The sequence below is a fragment of the Lutjanus erythropterus genome, chromosome 13, assembly GCF_056507025.1.
Source record: "Lutjanus erythropterus isolate fLutEry1 chromosome 13, fLutEry1.hap2, whole genome shotgun sequence".
Classification (NCBI taxonomy): Eukaryota; Metazoa; Chordata; class Actinopteri; order Lutjaniformes; family Lutjanidae; genus Lutjanus; species Lutjanus erythropterus.
This window is the reverse complement of record NC_139329.1, coordinates 9,998,527-10,017,295: the sequence shown is the minus strand read 5'-3', so window position 1 is coordinate 10,017,295 and position 18,769 is coordinate 9,998,527. Positions and strand designations below refer to the sequence as shown.

Below are 18,769 nucleotides of genomic sequence, written 5' to 3'. Positions count from 1 at the left end.
TTGGACAGAGCCAGGCAAGCTTTTTTCCCATGTTTCAAGTCTTTACACTAAGTTATGCTAACCATGGTAGCAGACGGTGACATATAGGTAGACACCGCACTGACCTCTTCAGCCCATTGCTGCAATGAGTCAGCTATTATTGTTATTATCAATATTGTCATCTAACTCTTGACAAGACAGTGAACAAACACATTTCTCAATATATCAAATATGTTTTCTATGCTACATATGAGTATGTGGATATTATAATTCTATTCTTATTGTATTTACTATTCTTATTGTATTTACTATTTTTCTATTAGCATTGTAAAGATAAAATGAGATGTAGAGTTGTGTGATGTGATGTGATTTTGTTTAAAATGTCATCACAGTAGCATTTTACTCTGTTGTGGTCTAGCTGTAATCTACATTGTGAAAGATGAATCTCCCACTGCAGCTCTTGTCCTTATCAATCAGGCTAGATTTAAAGCAGCCTACCACTTCTGAGAGTTTCCCCTATTTGGCTCCTGTAATCCCTCTTGTTTCCCCACTCTCCTGAAGGGCCACTCCACCAGCAGGGGCCAATCACACTCGTGGCTCTGCATAAATACTAAAATCAGTTCTTGCATGTTTGTCAGCAGCCCTTCACATCTGATGTAGGTCCAGTGACTTAAATAAGTGATTATTCATTGTTTTATTGTCAGGTTATCTTCTTAAAGGCAACAACAGATTAGGTTAATACTGGAATAGATTATGAGAGTGTAATAAGGCTGTTATAAGGAGGGCATGAGCGGCTTCCTCGAAAGTTCATCTCATCTCATCCTGTCCCTGGACTGAGGCTGATTACTGAAGTGGCCATCACTGTTACATAACAGCTATCATCTAATCATATTCATCTGCTGTACTTGTTCATAACATGGAGCAACAGGGTTGTTTCCTCCCCTGCAGTGGGGATTAGTCATTGGAAAACAAATAATGACGCAGTGTTAATGCTGAAATGTCAGGTCTCTTGTTACAAGGTGTTATTTCTCATATCACTGTGGTCAGAGGGGAAACCTTTGACTCTTTTTACATGCCGTTAAACTGAAGTTTGGGTTGGAAAAAATTGGGCATCCCTTGGTTGAATGAAATTTGAAGTCTGTCAACTCTGCTGCTCCGCTGCTGAAAATATTGTGGTCTTTTTTTTTTTTTTTTTCTGACAATTTAACGTTTCAGAGATTACTTAGGTATCAAAAGACTGTTCTAGGTAAATAATAGTACTGTCTGTGTATCATAGTTTGAGAATGTATCTACACTTGTCTATTTCTGTATATGCTGACATGGGCAGCTGTCCTCTCACTGTCTGTTTTTGCATTTTTTAATACGTTAGAAGTTCTGGAAGATTCACACAAAATATTCTGGTGCCCTCTTGGTTGCCCCAGTGGTAGATAAAACATGATAAAGTGCCTTCTGCCCTGCCATGCAGAAACTGCAATCAAGTTCCCTCTAGGGTACCCCTCCAGTGAAGAACAAACAATGCAGTAGGGTTGGACGATGTCTAACAAACTGGCATATGGCAGTGTCCACAATGAAACATCAACAACAGTATTATTGCTGGGTCTAACAGGGTCTTCTTGTTACCACCACATGACCATTAGTTATGATTAGACAATAAACACACAAAAATCACAGTGCTGCGATGGTAGAGGGCTCCGTGGTCAATGACTGTCAACCATCACAATGGACAAAGCCTTGTCCAACGGTTCAACAATGCAGGGACATACAGGCTGCCCTTCATGCTAGAAAATGAATTTGCCTATAAGTGCCTTTAAATTGTTCAGTGAGTATTTTAGAGTTGTAAGTGCTGTTGTACTTTAAGTCACATAATAAGACAACTGTAATCAGATCACCACGAATGCATCATGACTGTTGCTGTGCTGGTGCCCTTTTTTATTTTTTTGTTTATGGCACTGCCTCTCAAACAGCCACTGTCATCAATAATTAAATATCATTATTGTCCGTTTTAGCACGAAATCTTCAAAGGCTGTCCATTGTAAGTAGCCTATTTAACTTTTCATTAAATACTAAAAACTATTTTTGTGATATAATGTCATTTCATTCCGATCCAACTTAATGCACCTTAGATGTTTTCTGGAGTAATCCATCTTATATTCTGTTTTCCTTCTGATATATTGCAGCTCCTTCGAGTGTTAAAACCCTTGAAAAAACGTAACAATTTTCGATTTTCTTCTGACACGTTTTTAACAGTGTACACCCTCTCTGGAGCTCAGTTTGAGAGGGAGCAGTCTACATAACATACATAACATAACACTGTAAATTGAGTGCGGCCAAGACGTGCGTGCGTCGGTGTCAGCCCTCTCCCTTCCAGCGTCGGTGTTGGAGAGCGCATCAGTCATGCACAACGTGGTGTAGGTGGACGAAAGCACACGGATAAAAAAACAAATCTATATCGGGACAGCCCCAGCTGTCAGCGGCAGAAACCTGAACAGGTGGCCCCTTCAGTGTCTTAGCAGTGCGCGTCAAGGCGCAGAGACCCTCAACAGCTTGCTTCGCTCGCTAATCGCCTCTCTGACGACAGCGCGTAAAACCACGAGTACGGCAGGTTCGGGTCCGTGGTTGTGATCAGCCTTCGGGATTTTCACTCGCCAGTGTTGATTCAGTCACGAAGTTGGACTTTTGTGTCTTGGAAAGCGCGTCTTGGTTTTGAGGCTGGACCGACAAGAGTTGGATACAATGACTCTTTGTTGGATTTTATAATCTCTCCTCTGTGTTTGGATTGTCAAGCAGCTATAAAGACTGACACTGATCACACAGCATGTTGCCAGAAATAAATAACAAGGTGAGACCCTTTAATTTGTCGGAAAGTTGATTGGTTTGTAGGTAAAAATAGCTATTCCCTGTGTGTAAATAATGTGACTGTAGTTTCTGTTCATTTAAAGGCAAATTATGGACTATCAGTATCACTGTGATTTTCTAATGATGGCTGGTCATCTAATCACTGAGAACATTCCTTATATTTTTTTTTTTTATCTCACATAGTGTCACTTTAACATTCCTCTATCATGAACTTGCAGATTTCCTCTATATGTTTTTCAATGGAATAAGGCTTTCTTTTGCCCAGATACAGGGCTTCACTCCAGGCTATTTCCATTTTGGGAAAATCCCTCCACAGGTGTCTTTTTACAATGATAAACTAAACTAAAACCCATTCAATGTACATTCTCTATTTATGCCTATTTATCTTTATTGATCCGTGCCAAGAATGTGAAGTTATTCTCACTATTTTCCCTTTCTCCTCTACAAGTTATCCCATTTTGAATGCTTATTTTTTTTTAGTCCGCCCCCTTTCTCCTGACTGTGTGCCAAGTTATGATGAAAAATCTGATCCATTTCTATTTCAGTCGTTGTTTAGCCTACTTATTTCAGTGTTTGTTGTGCTGACAGATTCTGTAAGTCTATATGCGTTCTGGTCTATTCTTCACACCTTACATGGAAAGTGATATAAATTTAACTCCAGCTGTTTTTGGATCATAAAAGCAATTTCGTGTTTCTTTCTGTTTTAGTAACAGAAGTGAGACACAAGCAAATCAATTTAATGGCCAACGCTCATTGCAATCACATGGATTGATCAGTGATTATACGTACCTGTGGTCAAATTAATTGCCAATGAGAGGCAGTAATGAAAATGACAGTGCAAAGTGTTGATATGTTGAAAAATGCGTGTCTGACAGCTGATAGTGTGAGCGAGCACAGTTTTACAGTTTGTTGATGTTTACCCTCAGTGCTTTTTATTGCTTTGCTGACCCTCTGACCAACTGACCCTGGAGGACTGACCCTTAATGAGCCAAAGCCACTCTCACACACCTGCTGGGATGATCCTGCCTCCAGCAAAGACCCCCGCTCACACAAAAAGAAGATTGCTCTTGACTTGTGTTTTCTTGTCTTTACATTAATTTATTTACATATCATTTGAGAGCCAGTGCATGTTTTATCATTTTATGTATGTTGCATTTGTGCAGAATATAAATTCCACATATGTGCACACAGAAAAGACATTTAACAGTATTATCCAATGAAATAACGGTATATCTGTTTGAAGTCTTATGTCATTCTTTTGCAGAACTGAAAGCACAGATGTATACTAATATATTTAACCACACTGTTTTTATCTTAAAAAAGGAGAATTCTATCATGTTTTAATAGCAGAGGTGGGAAATGTGTGCATTCATTTGCCATAACAACTCGCGCTGATTTCTATCATGGATTGTCTTTATGGTTACTTTATATACTTAAGATACAGACACTCACAGTGGAATAAAAGGTCACAGTTGCTATTTTTCTTTGGCACTCACATGTTAAGATGTCACAGGGTTTCCACTGGCTCAGTGCTCATTAGCCAGGCTTACAGCAGACCTTTACAGGTGATGTTTTTTTACAAGCCAACCTGCCACATTGACCTACATGGCTCCTGCTGTCACTCACAGCACTCCTGAGATTGTAACATGACCACATCATTGTGTCACATTTGTCTTTGGCTAGGTGCCACTTGAACTACTGACGTGTCTGCTTAAAATGCATATTATGCAGGATTTTCCTAAAAAATAATATAAGAACAAAATCCCTTTCAATCTGTGTGGAGGTGGCTGTGCCTTATTATTTTGCGGGACTTGGGAAAGTAGGGAGCAGCCCAAAACATGAGTATTCTACATTCTGGCGTCTGTCTAGTGCGTTTTTGAGCAACTTGTACCTTTAATGTGAAGAGCAAACTCTCACTGGCTTTTATCCAGTGACCAGTAAGTTTGTCAGTTCAGTGTCTCATCCTGGTTGAGATGAATAAGATCAGCTTCCTCTCACCCTGGAAGATACCGTCATGACACTGATGTGATGTTGCTTCTGCTTCTCAATCAGAGATAAAGATTAAAGCAATCAGCAGGATTTGTCCAAGCTGTTCGTAAACATACCACAAAGATTGCTGCTTGTTGAGTCTCATTCCCTGGGCATCAGATACCAACATTTTGGGTTGGTAAAGCATCCCGAGCACAGCAAAATAATGAGAAATACTAGCAGAGGGCAGGGTCTTTGCAGATAAAACCACCCCGACACACTCCTGGTGTGTCAAAAGTGATGATTGAAAGAGATTAGGTTTCTGAGTCTATACATTGTTTTTTAGGAAAATTACGCCTTTAAGATTATGATTGGGAAGCTGTTTTCTATCTAGCACCTGTGGACACCACCCCACCCAGCCTGTCTCACCCCTTCCCTCCCTCCCTCCCTCCCTCCTTCCCGCAACAGCCAGGCTGGCAGGGTGAGTTTAGCACGTATCCCCATATGGGACTAAGCTTTATTTCACCCATATGTTGTCGCTGAACGCAGCTGCACACTCACCCACTGATTAATAAGGCACGTGTAAGCTGGCTTGGTGTCAGAGGGAAGCGTGCAGAATCATCCCAAATGTGCGTGGTGCTCGTTTTGTTTGTGTTTTTTTTTTTTAGAATATCCGGAACTCTGTTGCTTTATTACAACAATCATCGCTTCCCCTTAACACATTGAGGCAAGTGTGGATCTCCGGTGTGCACAGGCACGTGTACATCCACTGCCAGACACATGGACGTACACATGTGCACACACCTGCACAGACCCGCAGGTACACAGAGGATACTGGATCTTTGTTGCTGGGTTTTTTTTTCCACAGAAGAAATCTATTTTAGGATCATAGTGCATTATTTCCGCTAGTGTGGCTGCGACCTCGCTCAGCTGCCCACAGGCTGTGTGTTTCTGAAGAGGCTGGAGAATCCATGCAGCGTGAACACAAAAAGCCCTTTCATTATTATTTAACATGACAGTTGTAATCTCTGTTGGTGCGAGATGATTCCCAAATCACACTTTGGAGGTGATGCTGTTAAGCACTGTGCTGTGTGAAAAATCAGTGCAGAGGAGAAACATGGTTGCTCTCAGAGACAGAAACATGTGCATGTTTCTTTCTCATCTTTCTGTGTATTTTATGAATTGCTCTCGTTCCTCCCACAGACGTCACGACCGGAGGCCTTCCCTCACCCTCACAGACTCCCAGCAGAAGGCAGCCGCCTCGGAACGAACCGACCCTGCTCACAGGTCAGCACTTCCAGAGTGGAATAGGTGATGGTGAAACAAGTGACTGAATGGTTGTCAATTATTAAATTAATGGTCAACTATTTTGATTTATTTTAACTGGATAAATCATTCTGAGTCATTTTTGGAAGAAAAAATGCCAGAATTCTCTGATTCCAGCTTCTTAAATGTTAAAGTGTTTGCTTATTTTAATCAAAAAAGGCATCTGAGACTGTGGAAAACACATTTTATGGAGAGAACAGCTATTGATTAATTGAGAAAATAATACACAATGAGAATAATTAGTAGTTGCAGTCCTGATCACAATATTTTTGACCAAATACCTCAATATCAATTTTGCGACAAAATTGTAATATTAACACAATAAGATATTTAATAAAGAAGCATTGGTAATGTGGATATCAAGACTAAGTAGATGAAGGCAAGTAATACAACTGCCTGAACAGTCTGGTAAGTTCAGAAAATTACATGACTTTACTGTAATGCAGCCTTTAAACCAGAAAAAGATAACACTTGTGCCATATCACAATATTACAATTTCAAAATCTAAGATGGTAACTAGTCTCATAACTGAGAGTTTGCATTCATAAAGTGTACTTTTACTATTTTATCAACACCTAAAAACACAGAATGAGAAAGAATTTTCCTCCTTTTTTTTCTCCCTCATAATTCTATACTGACATTTATTTACACAAGGTCTTAGAGAAGCATGGGTGTGACTTTGCACATCTGTCTGCACAGATGTGGTTATGTGGTGTAACGTATCACACATTTCCATTGATATCTGTACATGTTACTGAAGCAGCATGCCCCCCGGTTATGTACAGGCACGTAACTGTGTTTACTTCCTCTGCCTGTTGTGGCAGGTGCTTGCAACTATATTTAGCCCTATCTCTATGCGTCATAACCAAGTTGGCAGATCCTGCAGCAGCTCTAAACACGTGACATGAAAAATCTGAACTGTCTACTGTATAATTGGGAATGCCTTTTTTTCCCTAGAATGCTGTTAATAATTAATATGAAGGAATTTATTATGTTGCTAATGCAGCTCATTGCTGAATGGTACATGATAGCATGCAGCATGTTGGGGGTGGCTCTATTTTGAATTTTTCCATCTGAAATAAGAGTGGAATTGCTGCTCTTAAATACACACTGTAAATCCCTCTTGACACAGATACACTTCTGTAGAATAGCAATTTTTTCCCAGACAACTTGGCATAGAACAGAGGTCTAATTTTGCCCATCACTGACAGCGCCGAGCCCGTCAAGGCGGAGACACATGTAATCGTGCTCTCAGAGCAAGCAGGATGGCAGTCAGAGAAAAGCAGGTTGCCGCTCTTCAACTCCCCCTCAGAGCCACCACAGACAGATTCTGTCAGGACCCAGCCTCACAGGCTTTGTCCCCATTTCACTCTCACCCTGATCAGTAATTCCAGCCGCCATACCTGCTGGGGGTCCCTGTCACCTGAGCCTCCGCAGACCAAGTGCATATGAAAGGAGGATGTAGATCACTAGCTGAGAACACAAACCAAATCTGACGAGGTGCAGCCCAACACAAACACACTCTCATGAAAAAATGAAAGGGGCTATAAGAAGCTTGTAGCTACAGTGTAAAAAGAATAATGCATTTAGACTTCACACTTGTTGACCTACTCTTTCTGGCTGCCTTTGATGCCTGTTTATAGCTGGATGTGTTGTTCAGTATTTGTCATTCTGCTTTATTGAAATACAAAGGGGTATTTCCTACAGAAAAAAAACTTTCTTGCTGTGAAAGTTGGACAATTTATTTGTTGATTTTCATGAGTATTCTCACTTTATGTCAACTAGATCATGGTCTGATTTCATCTAGTTTCCTGCTATAATTTCTACGCTTTCAGAGTTTGAAAAAACTGCTGTGAGATCTTGTTTCCTCCATCATATGACCCTATTTTATTTTTGTCTCTGTTAAGTTTTGTCTTTATGTAGCAGTGTTTCTAATTTCTTTAGTGAAGGCAGTAAAACTAAAATGGTCCTTCTGATTTACAGAAGTTTGGCCCCAGTGTGGGGACCTTGCCTCAGCTTGAGCCACCGGTGGTCCAGGTGGTGGTCAGCAATGCCAAAAACCAACACCAGCAGTCGGACAACATCCTGCCCCAAATTGCCAACAAAGGGGGCCAAAACAACTATCAGACACACCCGGTGAGGCTCTCCTGCACTAAAGTCCAACAGTAGCAGCTAGATTTGTTTCTCAGGATGCTTCTGATGAGAGGAAAAAGATTCAAGCATCAGCTTTTCTCCAAAATAGCTTATATAACCCAAAACATATAAGTGGCCAACGTTCATTGTAAAAATAATATGAAGGTCACATTGTTAATCGTTTGTGTGCTCAAAATAACAATGGACTCCAATTTCTCTACATGTGTTTATTGTACAGGATGAGAGGCCGAAGCCCACCCAGCAGTTTGCCATGCGCTTTGGTGCAGCAATGGATAAAGTGTCAGTCTCACGCAACAGCAAGATTTTCAGCAACAAGCTGGAGAAGGAGAAGTCATATGAGGGACTGAGGTTACCCATGTCCCCCATAGGTGTGTTGCTATGGATAAGAATATAATACAACAGAATTAGGAAGGCGTAGAGACGTTATGTCACATTTTGAGTCTTTTGAGGGTGTTCCAACACAAACATGTAACTAAGTAACAATTTTAAATTGTTGTACTGATGCAATAAAAATAGCATGCTGGCATTGAAGTTGATTCACAATCCTCTGCTCTTGCAGAGGTGTAATCAATATGAAGTGAATCATCCCATCCTCCTCCTCCTCTTACTTCCTGTTGCAGAGGCACTGAAGAACTTCCAGGACCGGCTGACGGAGTTTGAGCAGGAGGAAATCATGGACTACGCAGAGATCTGGTTCATGGGTCTGGGCTCTCAGAAGATTGAGGGTTCCCAAGGCACGCCGCAGAACTCCGGATACGATGACGAGCACGGAAGCTACATCAGGGTAATGTGTTAGCATTAAAAGACCAAACCTCTGGTTATTCTAGGATTCACTCAAGCAGCAACCTCCAGGGCTGAAAAATGAAGCCAACAACTGTGAAGTGTAAAAAAAAACTGCAATTCCTCAAATGGCCAATCGAGGTGCTTTCCAAAAGCAAGTCATCCTCCATAGACCCCCGTATTACATTGTTTAAGCAGTTATAAGTTATGGCCAGTAGTCACTTATTTGAGCTACCTCAGCTTCACCCACACTCACTACTCTGAGCTTCAAAATGGCTCTTCAGAAACCTACGGGTGACTCCATGGATGGCACGACAACTACTTGTCTACGAATATACGACACTGAATCTCATTTAAAGTAACAATCTCGAAGATCTCCACTTTGTTTTATGGCAATAAGCAGTAATTGCAGGTGGGTTTTGGACCTCACTTTCAAAGAAAACCACTGTCACCTGTTGGAAATCAGTTAGATGGTAGTTGGCACCTGAGTCACACCTCCATAACAGGTTTATAGTCATTGATCTTTTCCTTGTTTGTTCAGTTTTCTCTGCCCTCTCTGGCACACCAATCAGGATTGAAAACACTTCACTAATACTGCAAATGCAGTGGGCCATAGTTTTAATCACCACTGTGTTATCTTATTCAGTAATAGATAGTGACTTAACTCAAGTTTCTTTAAATGAAAATCTTCACGATTACTAGTTAAGCTCTTTTACATTGTTATACTAATGAAGGCCATTCAGGTCAAACACAGCCAGGGTGCTGCTGTGTATGTTGACTCACTGGAAAGGCTCTGCTACACTAAATGGAATGAGTATATGACTATATGACACAATGGAATGAGTTAGTATCATTGCTAACAGCTCTGTTTACCCTTTTGCATCAATGCTATAAAAATGTCTCAGTTCATGCCCGTATGAAATCAACTTGCAGAGACTATAATAATGATTTAGATGGGTAGTGAAGTGAAGTTATGTTATTGTTGGATTAAGCAGTTACAAGCAGAGACTCTCCTTCCTTGTCACTCATGGTTAATGCTTTTGAACTATTGTCGGCTGCCAAGAAACAGCTTTGTTACCCAGCACACAAATATTAAACAAGCATCATGAAAAAGATATGCTTGAGCATCTTGCACTGAAAAGTTTGCAGTTTTGCAGTCGGCTTTCAAGTCTTAGATGTTAGCATTTCCCAGAGGCGCTTGAATGCACCAAAAAAGAGTTTTCTAAACTTTCCTAGCTTTGACCAAAAAAGCTGACTAAATGTTGATGAATTATGTACCATGTCTCTAGCAGATTTAAAGAAAGTTGGCTATCAGAAAGTGGTAACAAGGACTAACATTATAGCTACTGTGAAATGAGAATTCAGTCTAAAAACTTGGAATATAGTTCATAAATAGGTCAGAAATTATGTCAAATTGTATTTCATTTTGTGCAGAGAGTTTTTTTTTAATTATTTCAAAGTAAGAAGGTCAGATGAAAATGTGAAAACAAAACAATAGTTCTGATTTCACACACTCAGACATACACAGACTTTCAAGCTGCCTAAGCTGAACTGTACATGACCAGATGCCTTCGTATGACCTTAATCCAGCAGCTGCAGACATGAACCAGCCAGTCTGCTGGACTGACTTCATTGTTGAATTGTGTTTACAATAATCTGAACTGAGGCCATCAAACCGTGCAACAGCAGGCTTAACTGTCTGGTATAAAACAGGTAACTGACTGGCATTTGTGTGTCAGACAAAATGTAATGAATGAGCTGTTTAAGGCTGAATGACTGACCATCGTTTTGACTCTGTCAGAGACTCATCCACTGTCACAGGCTCAAAGCCTCAGTTTTTATTTCAGTAATTATTTTTATTTCAATAAAAGCATACAGTACATAATAGTGAAGTCAGCTCAAATATTCACAGTGTTCCTCCTCGTGTTTTTCCAGGTGCTGCATGACCACATCGGCTACAGGTTTGAAGTGCTTGAAGTGATCGGGAAAGGCTCCTTTGGGCAGGTCCTGAAATGTCTGGACCACAAGAACAATGAACTCGTAGCCATCAAGATGATACGCAATAAGAAAAGGTATGTAATACCAAACATTTCATTCTATTTTCCCTTATTTACTTATGTACATATTTACATGTATGTATTTATTGTTTTTATTCTGTCTCTTGTGTATTTGTTGCTGATTTAATGTTTCCTGGAAAATATCTTCAAATTATAAAATACATCCCGTACTTAAATGACATTATACTTCATTAGATAGAACAACTTATTTGTCACATTCAAGGAGTCAACTTTTGGCATTCATTTGAGATCTGATACTCCGTTGTCAGGTTTTCCCACATGTCTGCACCAGGATCATTTTACATGTTAGGAGTCTGCCAAATCGTTGAGATCCTGATTTAGCATGGTAGAAGTCGGCACCTCGTGGTGTTATCTTACCTGTCCTTCCTCGCTGTGGCAGCGACTCCCCGTCGAATCCTGTAGGTTAGATGCGGTAGCCATTGGGTCTTACCACCACTTCAATAATGCAGAAAACAAAATGGGTGCAAACTGCCACGGCGGTGCCTCAGGAGAACTCTGGATCGATCTTATCTCCTGAGGGAGGATTGTTATTGGCTGACAATGAGAGACATCCAGGAAATTTATGCACTGATGCGCTTGAAGAAACCTCTCTATCAGAAGACAATGACAATAGAAATGTGGATATAACAATATATCAAATATTATGATATGATAATAATAAAGTCTCAAAATCACACCAGACAGTGATGATACCTACCGTGATATTGCATGCTTAATTGTTTTATTTAATTATATTTCACAATTTAAGTTTTTATAATTATATCATTCATTGACAAAGAAAATTCATGCCATTTTTTTCACATGCTGAGGTCACAACTGCCCTTTTTTATTTTACTCAAGAAGGAAACACAAGCATTCACATTAAAAGGGAAAGAAAAAATCCATATGAGCAAAAAATCTTGTACACATCATTATTCATTAAAGGAAATTTTTTTGAAGTCTTAATTTTTCCTTGTTTTTTAATGTTGAAATAAAGGTATAGTGGACTCTTTTGTGGTATTATCTTTTTGTTACATCCCTAACACATATAGTATATGGCAACACTTTCCATGACCCCTATGTCTGTAATGCATTATAATGCATTGTGAACATACTTACAGTGTGTTACACTGTGCTTATAGTGATGTGTAATTAATTATAAGCACTTATACATAAATTATAACATTACATTTTAATCATGCATTATAAGTAATACATTACTGAAATGTTTTATAATATGTTAAGTATTGATACTTTACCTTATAAGTTATTATAACATGCTTTATAATGTGTTATGATTTATGAGTGTTTACAACTATAATTATTGCTATAAGAATAATATAGTGATGTGTTGAAACAGTTGAACAGTGTTGATAGTAATGTATAATTGCAATTATAAGCACTCATAAACATTTATAATGTTTTATAACAATATTACAACACATGACTTCTGAGGTCAAGTATCAATATTTTCCAATGCAATATAACAGTGACTATATGACATGTTATAATGTAATGTTATAATGTATTACAACAATTACAATTATAATACCCTATACCCATTTAGTATTACAACACTTGATTTCATTATAAAATTCTTTATAATGTGTTATGGTTATTGTTATAACACATTCTGAATATCTATGAGTCTTTATAATTATACATTTATATAGTATAGTGCATTATAAGTATGTCTATAATGCATTATAATGCATCATAGGCCCTGTTTCCAATGGGTCCCAATATTTATCACATTTTGGTATATCAGAATTTGACACTTAAATACCCAGAGACTCTGAAAGCAATGATGTCAAAAATGATGTTTTTCTGTATCTAACAGCTCATGTAAATCGGTCTGCAGGTTTCACCACCAGGCTCTGGTTGAGCTGAAGATCCTGGATGTAATAAAGAGGAAAGACAAAGACAACCTCCACAACGTTATCCACATGAAGGAGTACTTCTACTTCCGCAATCACCTTTGCATCTCCTTTGAGCTTCTCGGGTTAGTGCGTGCCACTCGTACTCTGCACGCACACAAGCGGGCCTGCATGCTCAGAAGTTAGTCTTACAGGAGACCATAACGACATTGCTGAATAATTAATTTGTTAATCAAAAGTATTCGTCGTGAGCCATCTTTCCCCGGATACAACACCAGGGTTACTGTCTCATCAAAGGCACTTCTCACTTGTCTCTCTTCATTACTTCTCATACTACATGATTGCAGTCAATCAGGAGTTAAGTGATCACCTGTGTACCTTAAGCCAGGTGTGTTTTAGTGTGGATTGCCACTGATATCTATTTGAAGAGAGATAGTTTTGTGTATCACTCTGGCTGAATGACCTTTAGAGGACGTCTTGGACTGCCACCTTGTCTAACATTACTGTCACCGAATCCTTTAGTTAAGGCCTTGATTAGGGCCCTATCTCTTACCCCTTCTTGCTTCATGGTGTGAAGGCTCCAGTTACACAGTCTAAAGATGTTTATGCTTATCACAAGTAGCAGGAAATAGCTGTGTCTGTCTCCCTCTGAATGCGAGCACAATCATAATTTATTTCCCAGAATTCATTCAGCAGTCAGCGGATGTTTTATTATTAGTAGTCATGTAAAGTGTAGAGTAACATCAAACTTAGCAGCTTTCTTTTTTCAGAGTGTATTTAAAGATCATGAGGAAGTTCTTAAAGTGGTGTATCTTTTTATAAGTGGATTTGAGCTCACTCTACTATTTATTCCTTAGTCCCGTGTGAACAAAGTGCATTGATATAAATCAAAATATTTAAAATGCAATGAGGGAAAGGGTTTTTTTTAATCTAAATAGAAAGCTCCTGAAGTGCTTGGAAGTTCAAACACATGTAATGAAGGTGCTCTTTGGTGAGGAACACTGAAGTTTAGAAAGAAAAAAGATCCAAGGCATTCTTCCGACAAAAAGTTAAAAAGGCTATTTCATAGCAAAATTCTAAAAACATGGACAATACTTCTACATGTTAAAATAGAGCTGTGTCACAAACCACGTGTATTGGCAGCCTTCTTCAGGTGTGAGCCACCCTGTTCCCACTGTCTGTGTTTTTAGAATTTCACTGTGAAAAAGCCATCTGAATAAAGACTTTTTAACTTCTTGCCAAAAGAGTGCCGTGGATCTTTTGGAAATGAACTAACCACACATCACACTTTGTTTCTCTCATCAGGGTGAACTTGTACGAGCTCATCAAAAAAAACAACTTCCAGGGCTTCAGCCTCGCTCTCATCCGTCGCTTCACCCACGCTCTTCTCAGGTGCCTGCAGATGCTGCACAGGGAGAAGATAATCCACTGTGACCTCAAACCGGTAAATACTTCACTGCACTGATATTCTTTAATATTATGCAGCAGACTCCCCAGAGTGGTTGTGTGAATTTGGCTCCATCTTGTGGAGCAGTAAAATCTTGCAGCGTATTTGAACGTTCTTGGTTCTACTTCTGAACAGGAGAACATCCTTCTGTCTCAGCGAGGACCAGGAAACATCAAGGTGGTTGACTTTGGATCAAGCTGTTATGAACAACAAAGGGGTAAGAGAATAAAACTCATCTGACACGACATATAACTAAACCTTTTTAACTTGTCAGAAAATATTCAAAAGAATGGCCAGGTTTGGTCCAGAGACTTTGCAGTATAGCCTTATCTGTTTCATACATCATAGATTCCATTACTCCAAGGTAAAAATGATGTCTTCAAAAAAATCTCAGAAATTATTAATACTCTGCTACAGCCAGAACCTTCACTAATTGTGAAGTGTGAAGACTAACCACAGTGAGCTGAAGGCTCCTAGACTGAGTTATGTGCCTACTCTTAGATTCATCCTTCCTCTTTTAGTTTTATATCTAGCGTAGTTTTAGCATCCTTTTTTTTGATTTGCTTATTTTTGATACTGTTCCAATCCCAAATCCCAATCCTCATACCTTTATATCATGTGCCATATCTGTGAATGCACATAATATAATTTTGTTATTCTCTGATATTATGAAAATGAGCATTGACACAACAGTATATTGTATTTAAAATCATCTTTGGCTCAGTAAAACATATTTTAAACAGTCTTTCTTTTCCACTAGTGTACACCTACATCCAGAGTCGCTTCTACCGCTCTCCAGAGGTCATCCTGGGTCATCCCTACAGCATGGCCATTGACATGTGGAGTCTGGGATGCATCCTCGCTGAACTCTACACAGGCTATCCTCTCTTCCCAGGGGAGAGCGAAGTAGAGCAGATAGCTTGCATAATGGAGGTATGACGTTGAAATGTGTCCACATTTATTGCATCATTTACATTTTACAAATGTAAATGTATAGCATGTGGTTGGTGAGTTGCTTCAGTGTGTTAAAGTGTCTTGATATTTAACTCACAGGTTCTCGGAATGCCTCCAAATGATTTTGTTCAGTCTGCATCGAGGAGGAGGTTGTTCTTTGGTGAGAATCTATCTTTGTATTGTTTCTGATCTTCTTTGATATCTTCTTTATGTGGATATTTTATATCTTGTACAGCAAGAATAATAGTCTAATACTGTGTTTGATAATTATGTGCAGACTCAAAAGGAAACCCCAGGAACATCACTAATAGCAAAGGGAAGAAAAGGAGGCCGAACTCCAAGGAGCTGTCAGCTGCATTGAAAACTAATGATCCTTTGTTCTTGGACTTCATCAAGCGCTGCCTCACGTATGTTCACTCTGATTATCTCTAAACATCTGTCTGGCTGCATAAAACCTGGACTTTTCTAATTAAAGTATCCTCAATGGTAGTTTATTAAAGATCAAACACTTGTTTTAAATTATTTCTCCGTGCTTTTCAGTTGGGATCCAACCAAGCGTATGACTCCTGATGAGGGGTTACAGCATGAATGGATCCTGGAGGGAAACTTCAACAAAGTCCGGACAAGGACCAAGCCAGCAGTGAAGAAGGTCTCCGACAGTTCAACCAGCACGGAAAACAGCAGCGAGCTCAGTTCCCGCAAACAAGCTAATGGCAAGCCTGGTAGGAGCACGACCCATTTCATTATCCATACTATATATTACATATCAAGGGGTGAAAACCAGAGACATTTAACTAACTTGCCAACACAAAAATGACCATACTTTGACCTGACTGTATTTAATAAATCCAGTCTTTAATATTAAAACTTCTTTATGTCATGTGTCTTTATGTCATGTGGCTGAGAGTATGTTTAAGAGAAAAATTAATTTGCACTCACACCCACTTAGCCCCAAATAGTTCAGTTGCTCTTTGATTAATAGCTTTTGTTTTGTATATCTACAACCCATTTTCACCCAAAATGTTACTTATGCCCCTCTGGTTCTCAGCCCTGGATATTAGAATAACTACTAGCTTCCACCACAGCTGCAAACATACTTACAGAGTTCTTTTCTGTTCACCTTGAGCTGACATGTAATGACCTTTGTTTCCATGGCACAGTGGAGAAGGTCAGCTCAGAGAGCAGCAGTGCTGACAAGCTGAAGAGAGACGGTTCAGCAACAGGAACAAAGATGGCCTCCGCCGAGCGTCTGCGGCCCATCGGGGCCTCAGCGGAGGAGGAGGTGTGTGAAAATGAGGGCAAGCTCTCCACGGATACCAAGCAGCAAGAAGGAGGTGGAGAGAGGCCCGTTCACATCATCATCAAGCCCCAAGAGGAAGCGGACACAGAGAGGAAAGATAGCCAGGAACCGTCCCAGTGTTTGCCTCCTATCATCTAACAGTGAAAGGGAATGAATTTTGGAAGTGGAAGTACGCAGACGGTTGAGAGAAAATTACATCTGTTTGGTCCTCCACACCCAGAAAATAAAAAAAATTGCTACAAACACTGCCATGTTGCATTTGTGTCCACATAAGGTCACAAAACATACATGTAAGGGAAGTAAGAGTCAGAGAAAAGAGTTGGAAAACAGCTCAAGTTTCCTCCTGGCAGGTACAAAACAAACCAGTTCCCACATGCTGTGAACAAATTATTGATGTATGGAGGCGATACATTGATGATCAGCAAAGAGGGACATCTTCTATTTATTGTTTTAAGTATACAGTCATACTGTAGTGTATTATTTTTTTTCTGTGGAACTTTGAGTTCGTATGACAGTGAAGTTTATCAACCAGCTGTACTTGTTTTTTATACAAATGAGTTAGGAAACAGTTGCAGGCAGGCGTTTTGTTTTAATGTGTCACAATAGAGACGTCGCTCTGTCTGCCACATAATAATGCACATACTGAATTTAGATCAAGTGGTTAAAAACATATTTCATAGTATAGCATCAACATGGTGCTGTCACTGTCTCCTGTATTATTTTTGAGCCCGATCTTTGCTGTGCATTGAAATCTTTAATAAAAAGTTTAGACTTCGAACATTTACTTTTCTTAGTTTCAATGTTAAAAAACAAAGTATCTGACTTTAAAATGTGCATGTAGAGAAAATTGTTCAAATATTTGTTTTTTGCTTTTTATTCTTTTTTCTTTTAGATATTTTAGCGTTACTTTCATATGTGCAATAAAGGCTGAGCCAAAAAATGTTTTTTAATTAAATGTTAAAGAAATAATTATGTACTTTATAAGTGTAGAATGCAGTTGATGACATGTTGATTATTAATGATTTTACTTATTTATTATGGAATAAGTTTTATCCTGTTTCATATTTGTTCAAGAATTTAATTCAACAATCATAAAATGTGTATTTGTAATAGACTTTATTGTATATATTTCTGCTGTAATTTCCTAAGTATGTGTAAAACTGAACATATTTTAAGAAAATATTTCAGATATTTGTTGAGGTTTTAGACAAGGTTTTACTTGTTGTGTTGTTTCTGTATGAAAACATTTTGTATGTCTGTGTTATTCATAATATTTTTTATATTAGAAACAAAAAGACAATCCTATTATTGATAGTTTGTGCCTTGCAGTATTAGAAATCTTGCACTTTACTATTGTGTGTGTACACCTGGATTAGAAATCATTGGATACTTACCTGTTGCACAGACGAGGGTTCAGATTACCCTGCCAGGTTCCTTTTAAATTTGACAGAATATTGTCTCATCTGTTGTTACAGGACATAATGAAACACTTGTTTCATTTTTGACCATCTTTGTACAATTGATTAATGTCTTTAGTTGCTAGCGGAGATCGAATTTAAATCAAAGATCTGTGCCCACACTATCTATTAACAACCAGAGATCCAGAGAGGATAGATTGTAGCTGAAATATGAAAAGTGAAGAAAATACATTTTTATGTCTTTTATGATTAAATAAAAAGTTGTTTCAAAGAGAAAGTGGTTTCATATTTTATACTTTTTATTCTCATAATTTTGTTTCTATTTCCCTTGATTTAAATCATATGAATGAAATGATACTGAGGCGTCGTTAAGACATTGAACAAATCTGAATCAGACCAATCCAAAGCACACAATAGACTATAATATAATATACTGCAGTGTTGAGTTGTACGGTTAGTGTTAAATTAGAATAAAGTTGTCATTTAATAGTAATTTCTAATTATTTGTTTAATTTTCACAGCCTGATTCTGAGAAATTGATAAATTAAAAATTTAATTGTAAATTATATGTGTAAAAAAAAGTTTTATAAACACAATTATATTTTTTTGTATTTGATTATTTCTATTTAGTTATATTGTATCTCAAAATGAAT

At 38.6% G+C, this 18,769-nt stretch overlaps 1 protein-coding gene across 2 annotated transcripts; it reads left to right on the top strand.

Annotated features, from left to right (window-relative positions):
- The first annotated feature begins 2,394 nt into the window (after positions 1–2,394).
- dyrk4 (dual-specificity tyrosine-(Y)-phosphorylation regulated kinase 4) lies at positions 2,395–18,393 on the top strand. Of its 2 annotated transcripts, XM_084734564.1 has the most exons (14): positions 2,397–2,818; positions 6,007–6,090; positions 8,113–8,265; positions 8,501–8,651; positions 8,904–9,067; positions 10,999–11,135; positions 12,982–13,122; positions 14,303–14,441; positions 14,580–14,661; positions 15,205–15,377; positions 15,498–15,558; positions 15,676–15,805; positions 15,939–16,120; positions 16,559–18,393. In XM_084734564.1, exons 1-14 carry the CDS (start codon positions 2,795–2,797, stop codon positions 16,834–16,836), a joined length of 1,899 nt encoding a protein of 632 aa, XP_084590690.1. In that variant the 5' UTR covers positions 2,397–2,794; the 3' UTR covers positions 16,837–18,393. The 2 variants fall into 2 exon arrangements, with proteins under 2 accessions (XP_084590691.1, XP_084590690.1); XM_084734565.1 differs by lacking the exon at positions 8,113–8,265 and having other exon boundaries at positions 2,395–2,818.
- The last annotated feature ends 376 nt before the right edge of the window (positions 18,394–18,769 follow it).

Coding starts and splice junctions, on each gene's coding strand:
- dyrk4 (XM_084734564.1), top strand. CDS start 2,795: ATGTTGCCAGAAATAAATAACAAG. Junction 14,442..14,579: donor TCCACTGTGACCTCAAACCG/GTAAATACTTCA, acceptor ACTTCTGAACAG/GAGAACATCCTTCTGTCTCA. Junction 15,559..15,675: donor GAGGAGGAGGTTGTTCTTTG/GTGAGAATCTAT, acceptor AATTATGTGCAG/ACTCAAAAGGAAACCCCAGG.